The following is a 20160-nucleotide window of genomic DNA, read 5'->3' on the forward strand; positions in this document are numbered from 1 at the left end:
GACCCATAAATGACCTGTGTTCACATCAGTGTGTTTTTAGTGTGCTTTTGTCATTTTCTCATATTAAAAATAATCACTTGTATTATATTTTGGTCCACAAAGTTTTTTTTTTGTTTTGTTTTGTTTTTTTTTTTTACATTTTTAACAATTTAAATTTTTTTTTTTTTTTTACCTCCGCCAAAGAGGTTTTGTTTTTTTGCCGGTGTTGGCCTGTCTGTGTGTGTGTGTGTGCAAGATAACTCCAAAAGTTACGGACAGATTTGGATGAAAATTTCAGGAAATGTAGATACTGGCACAAGGAACAAATGATTAAATTTTGGTGGTGATCGGGGGGGGGGGGGGGGGGGGGGGGGCACTGATCTGCCTTGGCAGAGGTCTGTGCTCTCCCAGTGCTTTTCTAGTTTAATATTTTGAAAATTTGAAAAGCAAAGTAAATACAGAAAAGCACTGGGAGAGCGCAGAGTTCTGCCAAGGCTGATCAGGCGGTAGTTCCTTTGGAAACTAGAGAATTAGAATTTTTTATTTTTTTTTTGTGACATAGCATTAGATCCTGTTCTGATCGACGTTATGTTAAATTGAAACAAGGAAGTACAATGAGTGTCTTTTATTTACAGTGCAAGAAGTGAACAGTTCATTTGGTTTCTGTGATTTCACAGCAGAATGTGTGACGGTATTAAACTGAACTGTGTCAGTGAAGGAGCAGATCTGAAAACAGCTGTCAATCAAACAGGATTCAGCCTTTGGACTGATCCTCCAATCAGCACGTGGAAGCTCAGCGTCCGGCCCGGCTGAGCTCCGCCCACAGCTCCATTCGCCCCCAGAGACGCCGAGCGTCCGGAGGCGGGACAACATGGTGTCATTTATCCAATGCTGGTCCAGTTTAGAGTCAGTTTGCAGCAGTTCCACTCAGTCCCATTGAAGTGCATGGACGCTGAGCGTCTACGGACAAATGCACTGAGCAGAGATGGAATGAACAAACACAGACACGGGAATGGAGGAGAAGTGAACAACATCCAGTCCACTGATCTGGGATCAAACTGATTCTGAACCAACTGGTCTGAGAGATGAACGTGTTCAAACATGTTTGGAGTCAATGAAATGAAAACAACTGAACAGATTTGAGCATTTAATGTGAGTCATTTTAGGGGAAGCTGAGCTTCTACTGCAGTCGGACAGAAAACACCACAGATCAACACGTTAGCATTAGTCGTCCGCTCCAACAAAGTGAAAGTTGCTGCTTCACTTGTTGCATTCGCTGAAACTGAAACTCAACAAGGATTAAGGTTTACAATTTATAAATTATGACTTTTTATCGCACTATTGCGAATCTATTTTCAAAATATTATGACTTTCATCTCATAAAAGTACGACACTACTTTTGTTACATTATGAGATGTTTTAAAATTATGACTTTATTCTCATAGTGACAAGTATTTTTATTTTATTATCCTGTTCTGATCAAATAAAAATGTGTTTAGTATTTGTACAGATTTCTGGTGTAATTAAATTCTTCCAGGAAAAAATCTTCAAAAAAAGAAACAAACAAAAAACTGCCTTTTTAACAGTATCATGATATATCGTGATATATCGTATGATGATCCTAGTATTGTGATTTGTATCGTATCATCAGATTCTTGCCAATACACACTCCTAGTCTCAGGAGGATATGAAATAATACCTTTTTATTACACAGATACTGGAAGAAAACAGCCTCAGCAGGTCATGTGGACCCACTTATGCATCTGAGGGTTAAATATGAATGAAAATATGAAGAAACTCACTCAAATCCCAAACACAAATAAACACAGATAAGAGGGGAAACAGAAACATGTGATTAAAAAACATACTCGGACACACAGTGTCAGGTATGAAAAACACCCAGAACCGACCGGGCTCAGACCAGATCAGACTGGACCCGGAATCGGTGAAGTCTGGTTCTGTTAGATGAGAAGGCTCGGCCCATTCAGAGGAGGTGGATTTTATCAACATTAAAAAAAAAAAAAAAGTGAATCTTTACATGTTCATATATGATCATCAAACGGACTGAACTCAACCTAAACCATCTGCTGATCTGAACTGTTTAACACCAGCTGATCCACTAACCTGATCAATACATGGAAATAACTGGTGTAAAACAGTTCTGGGCCTTTAAGGGTTAAAAGTCTGTATTTTATGGATCCTTATTGGTTAAAGAAATGTAAATGTAGGCAATGTTGAAGGTTTTAAACAAAATCATAGTGATGTTGAAGGAGGAAAACTAACGTCATCATTTGTGGTTTAATTATATAATGAAGCGAGAAACAAGGAGAGAAAACGTTTTTCAGAAAGTGCTGGAAACAGAAGAATGACCTGAAATAACATTATTTTTCTGACTCTTCTAATTCTTCCTGAGATGTTTCAGTGCGATGCTTTGATCCACTGTTGTTTGTGGTTACCATGGCGACTGAATCCTTCCTCTTTTTGACAGTTTCATGTCACTAATAACACTAATAACAGCACCAGAATAGTCGAGTGCTTCCTGTGGATTCTGCTGGTTCTGAGCCAAGGGGTCGGTTCCATGAAGTGTTTTCATCTAAAATAACAATGATATAAATACAGCCATCCCATAGTAATCCCATAATATACTCCATTAAATCAACAGGAAGAGAATCGGACCCCACTGGTATAGAAATAGAACTCATCTGATAAAAAAAAGACACCAGTCTGGTTCTTCACCATGAAGACGTTCACTGTCTGCTCCTCCTCTTCCTCACTGAGGCTCCGCCCCCTTTCTGCTGCTATTGGTCAGACTGGAAAACAAGACAAAAGTCCACAGTGAATGTGTTTACATGGACAAGGAAAAAAAAAAAAAAAATAAAATAAATAAATAAATAAATAAATAAATATATATATATATATATATATATATATATATATATATATATATATATATATATATATATATATATATATGGACGAGGTGTCTGTCAAGTGTGTCTGAATCAGACCTTCAGACATGTGAGGTACACTCACATTAAACAGTCCACAGATGGAGGAGTTTCAGTACGTTTAGCTGGGTTTGAGGGAAGTTTCAGCTGTTTTAGTGAAGTCTCAGCTGTTTGAGTGAAGTTTCAGCTGTGCTTTAGCTGTGTTTTAGAGGTGTTTCAGCTGTGTTTCAGTGATGCAGTCTTGTAAATAATTGTATATAATAGTCATAGTGCTGTTTTGGAGTCTTCTACTGGTGTGTTTTGCTGTGTTTTTGTCAAGTTTCACTGTTTTTTTTTCAGTGCTTTCATCTGTATTTTTCCAGTTTGTACAGTTCATTGACAGTTGGATTTGAGCTGTAAATATAAACATGTATATTTATTAGGCCTGTAACGGTACACAACATTTTCGGTTTGGTACGTTTTTGGTTTTCAAAGCCACGGTTCGTTTATTTTCGGTTCGGTACAGGAAAAAAGAAAACCCCACAAAATGTCTTTAATGCATTTATTATGAATTTTTGAACATTTTTCCCCCATATTTTGGAGACAATAGGATATAGAACAACAGGAATACTATAATTCTGCTGCTATAAATCAAATAGAAAATAAAATAAATAAAATATTACTAAATGTATTTTAAACATTAGTATTGCACTTTTCCCTGACGAGTAGTTTTGAACAAACAAGAAAAATCTAATCCCAGTTCTGTCAGTTCACATTCTGCAGAAAAAGAACAACAAAAAAATTCCACATGAAGTGAAACATTAACAAGAGGACAAACTGGTTTTCGGTTTAAACAAACTGAAGAACAACACTGACAATAAAATTAACCTAATTATTTATTTTAGGACAGAGAACAAACTGTTTAGGACACTTTGTGTATTTGTGTGCTCCTTCACTGTGTCCGTGTGGAACTTGCGTGGATTTAAAGTTCCGCATCAACCGACGTCTTTAGTTCCTTTTCTCTTTTTCTCAACATACTGTGCTGTTTCGGTACAGCTGTGTACCGAACCGAACAGGTGTGTACTGAAATGGTTCGGTTTGTGGACCGTTACAGACATATATATACATATATATATATATATATATATATATATATATATATATATATATATATATATATATATATATATATATATATATATATATATATATATATATCAGTTCCTCCAGAAAAATGTGGGCAGAACTCTTTGATTATGTGATGGAATATGCTGGGTTTTTATGTGATTTTATGTGGTGAAATTGTGTGAATATGTAAAAAAAAAAAGCAAAGTTATGAAAATATGTGGGAACTGGAAAAACATGCATTTCAATGAAAAAAACAGACTCTTCTTCCACCCCCTGTTCTAACAAGGTAACTACTAAGTAAAACATGTCTAATTCCATCCCATAATAATCAAACACACATAAGTAAACATTCATTCCATGGACAGGGGGTACATGGGGTTTTCATCATCTTGCAGGACTTTTTCTGAGGTTCGTGGTTCGTTTACCTTTTGTGACGTTGCGTGTCGTTTATTACATCACTACCCGTATCAAGTTACAATGCAATATTTTTTAAACTTTATGTGAAAAAATGCGGGGATTATGAAATCATGTGAGCCCCACATATTTCATGGATTTTGCACAGAAACATGCTATTATTGCAGTGAATATTTGCCCTTTTTGAAAGAATCGGACCAGTGGCCCTGTAGCTTAGCAGCCAAATTCAAAGCTTTGGGAAATGTATCCAGATCCATTCATTCTCCCCCAGTTCTGTGTATTTATTCTATTACAGAAATAGCCCATGTTTTGCTCATATTCCAATCAGATCTGTAAAAAATTCAAATTCACACTTGATATCATTGATACTAACTGTTTTATTGCATCCATCCACTTCCTATCTGTTATAATGGGAACATTTTTCAAAGTCACACCAAATCCAGAATCAGATCCGGATCCAAATAATTTCACTAACTTTTGTTGACATCATCATACAGAAGGTGTATACCAAGTTTGAAGTCAATTGGAATTGTAGTTTAAGAGAAGAAGACGATTGACATTTTTGTAAAGGATGACAGATGCTACATGACGACAGTAGCTAACAGCCTGTCGGCCGATAAGCTGACAATAATGTGCACTATTTGCTTGATTATGCATTGAATTATGTGATCACAAAATTGTGTTTTTCTGGAGGGACTGATAATATATCTGTAAATGTATACATCACACAGTATCCAAATGACACTAAAGAACCAAAAAGAAGAAGAACAACATGGACACACAATGATCTAGACAAACTCAAATGTTTGAACACATGGACAAGAGTTGAAAATAGTCCAAAAGTTTCATTCTGTGCATTTAAAGTTGTTTTTCATAATAAATATGATAAAAAAAAAAAGTTAGTTTTGTTTTTTTTTACTATAACACACTTATATTTTTGAGGACTTTGATTAACAAAGTCCTCAAAAATATAGGAAAGTGCTTTTTAACTTTATTTTAAAATACAAGAGCTTTTAAATGTTGCAAAGGACAAAAAATCTTCAGTTTATTTTAATCTTGTTAATTATCTTGTGTGTACATTTTATAATATTTACTGTATTTTCAACCAGGACGGGAAGGTTTTTACAGAAACTCACTCAGAAATGATCAAACATACATGTTACTAATGAATTAAATCTAAACATTTGTCACCTGATAAAACGACAGACTGGGCTCTTAAACCTGAAAAAACTGCTGATTCATGTTAAAAAAAAAAAAAAAGGAAAAAAAAAAAAAGGTGTGAACCCAGGTAAATAAACTCCACCCTGCTGCAGAGTCAGACTCACCATCAGTCGACACAGAGCTCGTCCTGATGCACAAACACGTCAAACACAACGTGTCAGTAAGCAGATAAAGACACAGATCAGCTGATGCTAAAGGTCACACAGATCAGCAGGGAAAGGTCAGGGGGCGGGGCTAAGGGGCTCTGAAGCCTGCAGGTAAAGGTGGTGGTGGGCGGGGTCACAGGTCATCCATCTGCTGATGGGCGGGTCAGAGCTGCTCTAACATGTAAAGCCTCACAGCTGACGGTCTACTGGGGTCAAAGGTCAAAACTGGAATTATGATTCTCCAGATGTCTGAACCGGAATGGGCGGAGCCTGAACAGTATCTGCTGCGTACGGTGTGTTTAGTCCAGGATGGAGAAGGATAATTCCAGTCAACGTCTGCTCACAAACACAAACCAGTCGACGCGGGAAAATTAAACCATCGAACGACTCAAAAAATGAAACAAATGTAACGAGGATCTGATGTTTCTGAGTTTAAAAAGACCTGGAAAACATCTGAGATGTACTTTGAGAGTCTTCCTGAGATGGGAATAATTATAAATGACCCTGTTCTTTCATGTGCTTTTTTGTTTTATGTATTATAAATATATATATTTGCGTTATTTTTCTTTTCAACTAACCAATTTTATACCATTCATTTATCATTTCTATTACTAATTATTTAACCCTTTAGGTCAGTGTTTTTCAACCTTGGGGTCGCCTGGAATTCAAATGAGGTCACCTGAAATTTCTAGTAATTGATAAAAAATTAAAACTTAATAATAATAATAATTTACATTATATAGCCTAAAGGTTTCCTAAAATTAATGTTTATTTGCAACATTTTAGAGCAAACTATTACACAATCAAAAATAAATTAATTTTAGCAAATAAAATGTCTCAGTTTTGAATGTCTGGGGTCGCCTGAAATTTCTATTAATTTATTAAAAAATAAATAAAAAAAATTAAACTTACTAATAAAAACTTACATTATATAGTCTAAATGTTGTCTAAAATTAATGTTTATTTGCAACACAGTATAGCAAACTATTACATGATCAAAAACAAATTAACTTTAGCCTAAAAAAGCCAGAAATTTTGGATGTTGAAATGGGGTCAGGAGGCAAAAGGGGTTGGAACCACTGCTTTAGGGGGAGGACTTTTAAAAAAAAATGTATAAAATGTTGATATGAAGGTTTCATAAACCTGTACCTTGGAAGTGGTTCCAGATAAATTCATACTGAAAATGAGAAAAATATTGAGTATGACCCAAAGTTTATGATGGGAGTAAAGTTACTCATCTAATTTGCATATTGTGATGTCACAGGGTGGCGGCCATATTGGATTGCATAATGTTTAGTAAAATTTCTTTTAACATATTTACATGGAAGTTCTCTTTGTGTTTTTAGTTTGTTTGTTTTCTTAGGTCATTTAATCCTTAAAATAAATTACCTTAAACATTAGTAGAAAGTAAAATGCAGTAAGTTTTAGTATCTTTTTAGCCAAAGCAGAAAAGTAGACAAATCTGTCCTTATCTATCCAAACTAAAACTAAATAAACTTTACTTATTTACTAAACCAGGACTGGACCACACCTTTAAACTGCATTTACTTCTTCACTTTGAATAGAAACAGGCCCTGAAATGGTGTTAGGACTGAAGAGGCTCATGTCCACCACTTTTTGGTGGGAGGTGGGAACAAGTGTGAAATAAGTGTCATTTTAATAATATTCTGCCTGTTACTAAATGTTTTATGTATTTGTAGATCCACTGTGATCTATAAGATGTGTAAATGATAAACTGAGGCATAACATTGTTGAAATTACACTTATTTTTCTGAATAAATTTCAGTTTGATCATGGTTTTTCATGTTCACATCTTTTAAAGGATAGTTTGTAAATGTAAACATTTCATCATTTTCACTCTAAAACTGAGAAAAGTCTGGAGTTGGAGTTTTATAGGTTAAGATCTTATTATTTTCCTTGAGGTCATATTGGGCTGAATGTGGAACCTGAACTGAAATGAGTCTGACAGACCTGAGTCTTTATAAACAGAAATGTTCATTTGAATCCTGTTTAATGTCGACTGGTTTTCACATGAACCACTAACACCAGACCTGTGAACTTACCCAGCAGATTAACCCAGGAAAGGCTGGAACAGGTGAGTTAGTACCATTAGACCTGTCTAAACCAAACAGGTGAGCTAACCCCATCACTGAATATTCACATCAACTAAGAATCCAAAGACAAACCCAACCCCATTGGCTGTTAGCGCCCTCTACAGACTGTACGGGTTCATACACGTCTGTTATGAAGAACTTTATTTTTTACAGTGTGGAAGACGTACAGTTGGATTTACATGTGATGATTAGTGGCTGTTGTACTTTATCTAGTTTTACTATTATTTCTTACATACTTAGATTACTTAAATATTGTTGTTACGACCACAATTATCACTTTATTATCATTTTTAAAAATATATATAGTGCATATTATAATACTATTACATGACTACTTCTGATCTGAAATCTAATCTAACCGAATGGTAACATTTCATTTCTGATCCACTTCTTGCTTATATTCAATATTTAATATAAAATATAAAAACAGCCTTTTTTACTATAATAATTCATGCATGAATTGATGTAAAACCAACAGAACGTCTACATGTCAGTTCATTTACAACAAAGTCAAGTTAAAGTAAAGACAAAATACACACTAAAACTTCTGTGGACGGTGCAAAGTAAGAGTAACCCAACTCATTTATTGTGTTAATCGTGTCTTTTTTTGTGTTATTTTGTTCTAAATAAAACATCACATCAGACAGTTTGTCTGACAGTTGTTGTGAATCTCAGGCTGAAACTTGAACATGCAGAGGCGTCAAACAGAAGCTGAAAGCAGAGGTTAAAACAGCAAAGGCTGCGAATCTATGAGGATGAGGAGTTAAAACAGCAGCATAGTATTTCTTACAGCGCTGAGGTTCCGGCTGCTCTACGCTAAAAACACACCCCACTTTTCCAAAACTAATCATTAAGTACATTTTTATCAAACCTGTGTATCTGCCTTCAGTTGAATTAATTCTGTTCATCTCCATAGATTATACTTTTGATTCCCTTTAAGAAGAATGAGCTTCATTTATTTGTCTTTTCTTGCCTTATCTCCTCTGTCCACTGTAAAAAGTTAATATCCTCCTGAGACCCAGCAATATATTTTTTGTCCTGTGTAGGGGACAAAAGTTTGACATATTTACTTCAAAAGTGCTGTCCATTGCAAAGGACGTTGCATTAAAATAACTAACTAACTAACTAACTAACTAACTAACTAACTAAGTAACTAACTAAATAAATAAATAAGAATAATTTTTAAAATGGATCTGAAAAACTGTTGCATCATACAGTTTTTATTTAATGTAAAAAAAAATAAATATTTTCACTTTTCTGGACCTCAGGAGGATATCAACAAACCTTTTCTGAAAACAAGTCTTTTACTGCATAAAGTGAAGGATATTTTTCTGTAGAAACATCATCTCATTTGCAGAAAACTCATCTTTACCTTAATGAGAAATTACAGATAAACTGAGCAATTTAAGATGTAATTTATGCAAAATTTCATCAGAGGAAGAAGATGGTTTTCATTCATTTATTTAACAGTGAAGTGATTTCAGTTCAACTACATTCAGTCGATCTGAAACTGCTGTGTTTCATTGTTTGTAAATTCACTTATTAAATTATTTTTCAATTTTCCAGCAGCTTGAATTTCATTCTAGTTAAAGGGGATTAGCATTTTAACTTAATACAAGATATTTGAATTAAGTAAATAATAATAATAATAATACTAACAACTGCATTAAGTATTTCTGAATCTGGGCTGTTTTATAGGATTTTTTCACATGTAATTGTTTTCACTGTATATTTTCCTTCACTGGTTTGTAAATATGTGTATCTGGTCTGAACATATTTGTGTGTGTACATATTTATTTATTTATCACTAACTTATATTAACATTTTTACATATCATATTCATATTTTACTACGATCTTTAATTTCAATTAAATGGCTCCACAGTGGGATGAATAAAGTCTGATCTTCTCTTCTCTTATCTTATTGATCTTAATTTATCTTATCTTAATTGATGCTATCTTAATTGATCTTAATTGATCTTATCTTATCTTTATTGATCTTATCTTAATTGATCGTATCTTATCTTATCTCATCTTCTCTTCTCTTCTCTCCCCTTCCCTTATCTTACTGGGTTCTAACTGGTGTATCAGTGGTGTTACGTACTGGTTTGTCTTCGTCCTGTTTTGACGCAGTATTGGCTGTCGACGCTGTTGCTGCAGATGAACTGGGTAAACTTTTGGCTTCAGGCTGCGGTGCCGGCCTCACCAGGGCTTGATTCTTCACCAGACTGGACAGAACTGGAGTTAAAGAACCAGAGGAAACATGAACCCTCAGACTGGCGCTTCGTACTAGGCTCTGTACTGGGCTCCGTACTGGGCCCGCTGGTCTTTACCTTCTCTGGTCAGGGTCTCGGCGGCGCTCATGGCCTTCCCGCTCAGATCGCTCACCATGTTGTCCACCGTGGCCTCGTGGCGGAGGAAGACGGGCCGGACCACCTTGGTGTAGATGACCTGAGAACCGTTCCACGACATGGGAGCCATGCACCACAACAGGAACAGACACTGGAACCACAGAACGCCAACTGGACTTAACGGACACATGTACGGTCCAGATCTCAGACCCTGAAAACTACAGAACTGGACCTTTGAAGGCACTGTGTTGGTTCTTCCCAGGTTTGTTGGTAAAGTGAACGCTGGTCTCACCTTAAATGCGTAATAGAATGGGAACCAGTAGAGGAAGATGTCAGAGAAGAACTCCCCCAGGCTGAAGACGCCGTAAACCACCCAGTACGTCAACCATTTGGTGTCATCTTCTTTATTCGCACTTTCAATGGCTTTGATTCTGGAGAGACGAAAAAAAAAAAACATCATTTACAGAAAATGACAGTCCAACGTTCAGCCTGAAATAAAGAGTTTTGACTTGTTAAAGTTGTTAAGTTGAAACTTTGTGTTCCTACAGTTCGATGTAAAAGTTGTAGGTTTGTTGGTTTAGTAAAGTTCTAATGTCCACACATATGCATATCAGGCCCTCCAGAAAAACATGATTATGAGATCACATAATTACCTGTTATTATGTTTTCATCAGGGTTTGTCTGTTTGTCTGTTTGTTTGTCTGTTAGCGAGATAAGTCAAAAAGTTATGGATGGATTTTCAGGAAATTTGCAGGAAATATTGACACTAGCACAAGGAAGAAATGATTACATTTTGGTGGTGATCAGGTGGGGGATTTTTGTTTGCTTGGACCAAAACCGGCCCGCCAAAAGGTCAAAAGGTCAAAAGGTTTGTGAAAGGCAAAAATTATACGCATATACAGTCATGGAAAAATTATTAGACCATCAAAGTCATCACAAACAATGGTTATGCAATCAAGCACTAACTCTGGTTTGTATCATGTGACTAAAACAGACAGAAAAGAAAACATGGAATGAATAAAAGCACTGTTTTTGTCAGTACAATGCCATAGATGCTGATGGAAGAACGGAAGTGATTTGGGTTTTTATCAAGAAAACATGTTAAATGGACAGATATCAGCTCTGAAATTAAACTACTATGAGCTATTCTAGTTATTATCATTAAATTTGTCTAAACAAATGGACCTTTAGTTGGACCAGGCATTAAAATAAACAAGAAATTGAAGAGAACAAGGGGTGGTCTAATAATTTTTTCCGCTACTGTATGTGCAGTCTTCAAATGTTGAGCTTCCATGGGACAGATCTGAACCAGTTTGCAGTTAAATGACATTAGCTTCTCATTGAGTAAATGCTGTTTTAATGACTCAATGTAACTGAGACATTACGAGGAAACATCAGGACGTTTTTGTAAGATTTTTTTTTTTTTTTTTCGCCTAAAGAATGAAGAAGAAAAGTGAAACAGTTCATTCATATTTATGGATTCATCAGTGAGGTTTAACAGATTAACATACAGAAAAAAATGTCAGATTAATTATTTATGACAGCTAAGGTCTCTGGGACTTGTAGTTCATTTAATTTATTATGAACACGGTCAAAATCCTCAGTATAGAACACAGATGTCAAACATGCGGCCCGGGGGCCAAATCTGGCCCACCAAAGGGTCCAATCCAGCCTGTAGGATGAATTTGTGAAATAGTCTCAAGTGGGTCAGATCAGTAAAATACTACCATAAAAACCTACAAATAATGACAATTCCAAATTTTTCCTCTGTTATAGTGTAAAAAAAAAAAAAAAAGTGAAATTACATGAAAATGTGTAAATTTACAAACTAGCCTTTCACAAAAAAATATGAAAAACTGGAGATTTCCTCAGAGAAGTAAGTGCAATAGTGCTCATATTCTGCCAGTTACTACTTGTTGCATACACTTTGTGTGCTTTTCTCAGCTACCTTAGCAGATAGCTGTAGCCACTGGCCAGGAGCAGGTGTCATCAGGTGGTGCACAACCTTCACTGAGTGTTTCGGCCTTCAACCACAACACTCTCCAGTTGGTGGGCCGGCAGTGAGTGGCCAGCCCACCTGCTCCTGGCCTCCAGCCTTCCTCCTCTCGCTTGCTCCACATCCAACACGAGGCATGTTCTGCCTCCTCCCCCATCCTGCAAGCAGCTTACTTTTTGTTCCGCTCATCCAGACCCAGAGATGACAGCAAACGCCATACCGACTGGGCTGGGAAGCCCCGGCACCACATCTCCACCGGGAACAACCATGCCTGCCAGCCCTTGTCTCTACATTCCTGGATCAGAGACTGGTACTTTGCAGCCTTCCTTTCGTGGGCCTCCTCACAACCTTCTTCCCATGACACTGTCAGTTCAACCAGAATTATCTTCTGGTCTTTGGTTGACCACAGCATGATGTCTGGCCGGAGGTTGTTTGGACCACCTCCGGGAACTGCAACCTCCTTCCTACATTGACCCTCATCTCCCAGGAGCTTGCAGCTTGAAGAATGTTGGGCTTTGTTTTTATGGTCTTAGGCCTAGCTCCTTCCTTAATGAAGGTGATCACACTCCTTGTGACTGTGCCAGCTGGTCTCTTTTTGCCTCTCTCCCCGCTCTATGGTGTCAGCAAGTGAGAGGAGAACTTTATCATGGTGCCACCTATTCCATCCTTGGGTTAAAGCTGTTGTGCGCCTGGACAGTATGTGTGCTGAAGTTCCCTTCTGGCTGCAGAGCTTGCAGAGCGGATCCTCTCTCAGCCTCCACGTGCGCAGGTGTGATGGCGAAGGGTGTCATACACGGACCTCAAGAGGAAGGAGATGCAGTAAGGCTCCAGACGCCAAAGCTCTGACCATGTGACCTTACGCTTGGGCAGATCCCATTTTGTCCACACCCCCTGGGAACCTTCTTCCACTGCCCAGGCTATCTGCTTCTCCTCCTCCCCGTTCCGGACCGCTGCCTGCACCATGTCTCGTCTGGACCTTGCATTTGCATCACTCCAAGTCTGGAAGTGAGCAGTGCCAAGGCCTTGCCGATGGACGCTCTGGTTGCCGATGATGTCGTGCAGCTTCAGAGAGTTCACTGCCTGCTCCACAGCTGCGTTGGCAGCCCACTTGCGCCCAGACCTGGTTGTGACACCTGCTTGTTTGACCAGATCATCGTTGGAATCCCTCAGGCTCAACACAACTCTGCACTTTGCCACCTTGTACTCCTCCACTACTGATGACAGAGGGAGCAGCAGCTGCCCAGACCGAATGTAAAGTCCCACTGAGGAGAAACTTGGGGGAATATCCAACCATCTTCGTAGATGCTTGTTGGTCTTCCTCTCATGACCTCTACGGCTGTCACGGGGAACTCGTAAACAGTGAAGAGCCAAAGGAGCCTGGGCAAGAGGCCATGTTGGTACAGCCAGGTCTTGAACTTGCCCAGAAGTGCAGATCTGTTGATTCTAAAATATTTTGTGTATTTGCAGATCCATTGTGATCTGTAAGTTGTAATGCACATTTACAAATGAGAAGCAGAGGCAGAATATAGTTCAAATTGCACTTATTTTTCTTGATAAATTTCAGTTTTTTCATTCTTGTTCATGTTATTCACATTTTTAGAAGGACAGTTTATAGATGTAAAGGTTTCCATAATGTAATTTTACCTTTTTCACCATAAAACACATTGAAATGTTTGGAGTTGGCATTATTTATACATTATTATGTTATTATTTTACTGGTCCGGCCCACTTCAGATCATACTGGGAGGATGTGGCCCCTGAACTAAAATGAGTTTGACACCCCTGGTATAGAACATGACATTTTTACGGGTTTAACAAGGTTGAACAAACAAATCCGCATCACTCACGAATAAAAAGCTGGATAGACGAAACCAATCAGATTACAGACGAGGGAGGCGCCGTATCCATAAACCAGGTAGAGTCCAGTCAGTGAGACGGCACCTGAGGAGCAAAGACAGGAGACCAACTTACAGACAGTGTAGATACAGCGGAAGGAAAGAAAAACTGAGGATTAGAATCAGAGGAACCTCCATTTATGTTGGAAATGGTGATGGTTCATGAGTTTTGGACGTGGTCTTGGACATAATGAAGCATAATTATAAAACCAACAGGTGTCTATAAAGGAGATTAACCCTTTATTTATTTATTTATTTTGAGCATGCAAAGAAACAAAATAAAACCAAACAAAGCAAAATAAGACAAAAACAAAATAACCTTTAAATGAACAGAATCTATCTTCATGTATGTGCAAGTCTGAATTTTGCATGGTCGAAAAGGAGTAGGAAGAAGTATAAACTTACTTAATCCAACCCCTCAAGTGCTTTTACACCTTTACCACTAACTTAATACATGAATCAAACAATAATTGTTTTCCTAATCTAAGCATTCAACCACAACTAATACATAATGTAGTGATTAAATTATTATTGAATACACAACATGATCATGGTAGTACATTCATACAAACAGACATCAACAGTTCAACAGTTTTCTTCAATAATTACAGCATATTTATTAATAAAACATAATCCATAAACAATACAAGCAATAATTTGTAAGTAGTAGTAACTTAACCTAATACAAACTGTGAAAAATAATATGACCTTTTATAACATGAGGTGCAAAGCAAGGTTATTATCGTTAATGAAAACTAACAAAATGACAAAAACTAGAATTGAAAAATCATTTTCGTTAACTGAAATAAATAAAAACTGTAATTAAAAGAAAAAAAACGATAGCTTACTTAAACTATATTGTGTGCTTACAAAACTAACTAAAACGTCAAAAAATTATGGATGAAATTCCCTTCATTTTCGTCTTTGTCAAAGTCGGACTAAAGTTGGGAGAAAGCAGCAGAGTCCAGTATGGGATTTCTTTGAATGTGACAGTGAGGAAAATAAAAGATATGAAAAAACTAAAACTAAACTAAAACTAAGCATTTAGAAAAAAGAAAACCTAATAAAAACTAGCAAACCTGCTCTAAAAACTAATTAAAACTAACTGAATAAGAGAAAAAAGTCAAAACTAAATAAAACTAAACTATAATGAAAATTCCAAAACAATTATAACCTTGGTGTAAGTGTGTATACACGCTCACGCAGACACCAGGTAAAATCCACAGAGAAACACTATGATGCAGCTGGACTGAGTTTATCTGTACAAACTGTGTCCAAAGTCAATGAATAAGTGAGTGAGTTCTGTGTTTCTGATGGAGTTTAGGTCTCCAACTAAACATTTAAAGGCCATCACGTGACCTCAGACAGACAGGAAGTGTTGTGAAGCGTCCTACCTCTGATCAGATTAGGCGGCGGTGGGCTCATGGAGGCCGTTGTGTGTCGGATAATCTGCTTTAGCCTCAGTGATGGGAGCGAGCAGGGACAGCGTGCACCAGGCACTGCTGATGTCACATCCTGTATCTGAGCGGATCGCCCTGGCATGAATAGTCTGCTGTTCCTGCTGCTCCGCTCATCACACCAGTGTTAATGGAACAGGATTCACCCTGTCTTTATGGTTCCACTGGTGGAATGTGACGACTGCTAAGTGGTCGTGTCTGTACGTCTACGACAGGACTGTCCAACTGTCAGGTTCCACATTCAGCCCAATGTGGTCTTAAGTGAACAGGATCATTCAAATGAAATAATCTCATAATAACATAAATAATGACAAATCCAAATTTTTCTCGTTGTTTCAGTGCAAAAATAATAACACCAAACTGTGTAAATATTTACATTTAGAAACTATCCTTTCACAAAAAAGATGTGAATAACCTGAAAAAAATGAAATTTCTTAAGAAAAATAAGTGCAATTTTAACAATATTACGCCTAATCTTATCATTTATACACATACATTACAGATCAGATCTACAAAAGCAAAAAAACATTTAGGAACAGGCAGAAGACTGGTAAAATTACACTTAATTTTCTTCAGACATTTCACGTCGTTCATATTTGCTCAGGTTATTCACATTTTATTGTTAAAGTATAGAATATTAATGTAAATATTTTCATAGCGTAATATTTTTTTTTTCACATTAGACCAGTGGTTCTCAGTCTTTTTCTGTCATTCCCCCCTTTGGAGGAGCATAAACCTCCAGGACCCCCTCAACCCCAACAACATTATAACAGTGGTGCAATTATAACTATTATTAAAAGAAACATCAATATTATAACAGCACTTTTTGCTTTTCCTTGAATAACATTTTGTGCAAATTAAACCACAAAGACCCAGTCCTACTTTTGTGGCAGTCCCCAAATGATTTTTTATTTTATTTTTTTTAATTTTTAACCTTTCATAAGTGATTTATCACAATTTATTATAATATTGTCCTCTGTATTTTGCATTTTTAAGTGAAAATTAGGTGTTTTCCTTTATTAAATTTACTGATTATGTAGATGTTCATAAAAGCTCAGATTAAAGTTGAGGGTTATTAAATCAAAAACGGAGAAATCTGAAGAAAAAGTGACGTCAAATATAGTCAAATATATCCTTAACAGAACATAAACCCTGTGTGTCCATCCACTGTCACTGATCCAACTCCATGGGTTTTACTGGTGAATCAATGTTGTAGAAGATGACAGTGTTTCCATGGTAACTACGGAGCCTCTGAATGTAGAAATGGGTCATATCTGATGACCATGAAAAGATGAAGAACTGTATTTGACACCAATTATTTACATTTATCGATAGGATTAACAGATCAACAGTTATTTAACATCTTATATCAGTAGATGATTTTGGTCGACGGTGGATGTTTGGGTCTTTATGGGTTAAAAATAACTTTGATTTTTGTTTGAATAATACAAATAAACTCATCCAGACGGCTCCCTCAGATAATACTTTTACAAATTAAAATAGGAAATGTGCAATTATCTACAACTATGACAATAAAGTTACTGTTTTTTTAGTCCAACAAACAGTTCCACAGATGAACATGTGACCAGTATCAGTGGGTCCATGAGCTCGTTTCCACTGGACATCTGAGAACATTCAAGTCCAAACTGTCCAAACTGTCCAAAACCCAAACCTGTGTGTCCATGTGTCTTTTCCAGTCCAGTCCTTGTCCATTGTCCAAACCTAAACTCTTTGTCTAGTCCAGTGACAGATCACCATGATAACAGACTGGTTTGGTGTTCGTCCATAAAATGAGTCCTGGGTGCTCCAACCATCAAACATTAGTTCCACCTGCTTCATGTTCTAACCTGAAGAACAAAAAAAAAAAAAAAAAAAAAAAACACGCAGGAGTGAACCCATGACCCCCACCCCACAGTTTGACAAACACTGCATTAAACCAAGAAGAAAATATGAAGTTGTCATTATTTATAGGTTATTAAGCTATTATTACCTCCGCCAAGTGTAACGGTGGAGGTTTTGTTTTCACTGGGATTCGTTTGTTTTTCTGTCTGTCTGTTTTAAGATAAGTCAAAAAGTTATGGACGGATTTGGATGAAATTTTCAGGAAATGTTGACACTGGCACCAGGAACAAATGATTAAATTTTGGTGGTGATCGGGGGGGGGGGCCCTAATCTGCCTTGGTGGAGGTCTGCGCTCTCCGAGTGCTTCTAGTTTTTTTTCTGCTTTTTCATCTCACTACATTTGCTTTTGTCATGTTACATCTATTTCATCTTCTTACATTACTTCAGTTTCATTGTCTTGTTGCGTCTTTTTGTTGCGTGTTTGATGTTGTTACATTGTGTTGCGTCTTTTACATCTTTTTCCTCCTGTTGCATTTTTATGTTTTGTTGTGTCTTCGTGTTGTCATGTCCTGTTGTCTTTCCTAGGTTTTTGTCGTTTTACATCTACGTCATCTTGTTATGCTAATTAAAGTATATTTAAGGAATTATCTTGACAAAATGGATGGAATGGAATCAATAAAATTACTTTAAAAACTTTTTAAAAATGACATAAAAATAAAATAAATAAATTGTTTTTTTAAACTTCATTTTTGTCTTTTTAATTTAATTTAATTTAATCATGTCTTATTTTTTGTCATTTTATCTCGTTGCATCTTTTCCATCTATTTCATTTTGCAAATTTTTCATCTTGTTATGTATATATTTGTTGTAATTGTAATGTCATTCGTTATCTTTTTGTCTTTTATATTGTTTAGTTGTTACATCTTTTAAGGTTTTTCGTCTTGTTGTACGTTACATCTTTTGTCACTCCATCTCACCGCATCTTTTATAAGACTTCTTACATTTGTCCTGTGATATTTGTATTAATACATACCAAAGAATTCAACCTTTTCTATGTGTTCATTTTGTGGCCGTGCACAATGATGTGGAATAAAAACATCAGCCTCATATGCATTAAAACTAAAATTAAGCGTCTGTTTTGAAAACGTAAGAAGTAGAAAGTACAGATGTTTGTGCTAAAATGCAGCAAAAGGAGTCATTTGTCTGAAAACTAAATACTTCAGTGAAGTACAGATTGTTCTTTTTCCAAGACAAACAACACCTGTTATCACCTGAGTTTGTGTTTTGTTGACAGTGATACTTGGATCCTGGTTTAGGATGTTTAACTAAATAAGTCAATATAACCATAGAAACAAACCGTCTTTGACACTAATTAATGTCCAATAACTACAAACAGTGGATGGAAACTAGTGTTTATTTATTCTAGTTTCAAAATGTTCATTATTGTGCTTTTTTATGTCTTTCGCTTTCATTTCACTGTTGTTTTATTCAGTTTTACGAGTGATACTGAAGATTTATTGAGATTGATTTATTTATCATTTCCAACCCACAGCCTGTTTTATTCAAAAATAAAATGAAAAGCCTCAGTGTCATGGACAACTGATTATTTTGAGACCATCACAGGCACTAAATTCTTTAATAAATTAGTAAATGTTTTATGAAATAAATTCAGTTAAAGACACGTAATTACACTTTATAAAGAACGGGCTTATTTCAACTTACATTACAATATTTAATGTAATGTCAGTTTTAAACCAATATTTAAGCAGCAGGTTTCAGTACATGAATTAAACTGTTGTGTGTAAGTAAACAGAGTTTATACTATGGTAGTTATAATTACATTTTTATTTTGTGGAATTGAATAGTTTTAGTTGAGTTTAGTTTGAGTTTTTCAGGTATTATGAGGAAGGCCTTGACTTATAAAAGCTGAAAAAGGTCAAATATGATTCACAGAAACACTATTTATTTTTATTTTTTTAAATCACTGTAAGACTTTACCATATTATCTTTATTCTTCATGTTTTGTTACGACAAAATTGTTAAGAAGAACTAAATTAAAGTCATTTTATCTGCAGATCTTTTTCATTATTGATCATGTGCGATTATCCATTGTGGTTTTTATTTTATTTTTTTTTTAGCTTTTAATGTTAATTTCAGTCAAAAAACGTATCATTCACATTAGGTTTCATCCTTTATATTAAAGCTACGTCAACTGCAATGATCTGTACTTTACTGAAGTATTTATTTTTCAGACAAACATCTCCTTTTGCTGCATTTTAACACAAATATCTGTACTTTCTACTGCTTACATTTTTAAAACAGGCTCTTTACTTTATTTTTAATGTATATGAGGCTGATCTTTTTTTTCTTCACATCATTGTGCATGGCCACAAAATTGTAACATGAAATAGATGTAACGTGACAAAAATGTTCTTTCAGATGAACACCATGACAAAAACAAAGTAAAAGATGGAAAAAATGCAACATAGTGAAATGATATTAATGATATAAAATGCAAAATTGAAAGATGAAGTAAATGTATTCTCATATAAACACATAATTTTAAAAAACACATAATTTTTAATAACAATATTTTTGTACACTTATTTATATATATGTCTTTAATTATCATATTGATAATATATTGTCTAGTACATAATATACAAATTGCTGTTCTATTTTATTACTGTG

At 35.8% G+C, this 20160-nt stretch overlaps 1 protein-coding gene and 1 long non-coding RNA gene across 6 annotated transcripts in view; both read right to left on the reverse strand.

Annotated features, from left to right (window-relative positions):
- Positions 1 to 2322: 2322 nt before the first annotated feature.
- Positions 2323 to 20160, reverse strand: part of reep6 (receptor accessory protein 6) — a 20772-nt gene continuing 2934 nt past the window's right edge. The window contains exons 2-8 of one of the 5 annotated variants that reach the window (XM_030131759.1): positions 14123 to 14216; positions 10572 to 10710; positions 10262 to 10430; positions 10033 to 10166; positions 7879 to 7901; positions 5774 to 5796; positions 2323 to 2789 (exon numbers count right to left, since the gene is read on the reverse strand). In XM_030131759.1, coding sequence (XP_029987619.1) covers positions 7887 to 7901; positions 10033 to 10166; positions 10262 to 10430; positions 10572 to 10710; positions 14123 to 14216 — 551 coding nt within the window. In that variant the 3' untranslated portion in view covers positions 2323 to 2789; positions 5774 to 5796; positions 7879 to 7886. Of the gene's footprint in view, positions 2790 to 5358; positions 5696 to 5726; positions 5797 to 7878; positions 7902 to 10032; positions 10167 to 10261; positions 10431 to 10571; positions 10711 to 14122; positions 14217 to 20160 lie in introns of those variants that run through there. The other 4 variants (XM_030131757.1, XM_030131760.1, XM_030131758.1 and 1 more) reach the window with 4 other exon arrangements.
- On the reverse strand, positions 9237 to 9855 carry LOC115417719 (uncharacterized). Its single transcript, XR_003935191.1, has 2 exons — positions 9752 to 9855; positions 9237 to 9665 (listed from the first exon to the last, which is right to left on the reverse strand). It is a non-coding gene; the product is annotated as an uncharacterized LOC115417719 (long non-coding RNA).

This window comes from Sphaeramia orbicularis, chromosome 4 (genome assembly GCF_902148855.1).
Source record: "Sphaeramia orbicularis chromosome 4, fSphaOr1.1, whole genome shotgun sequence".
Lineage (NCBI taxonomy): Eukaryota > Metazoa > Chordata > Actinopteri > Kurtiformes > Apogonidae > Sphaeramia > Sphaeramia orbicularis.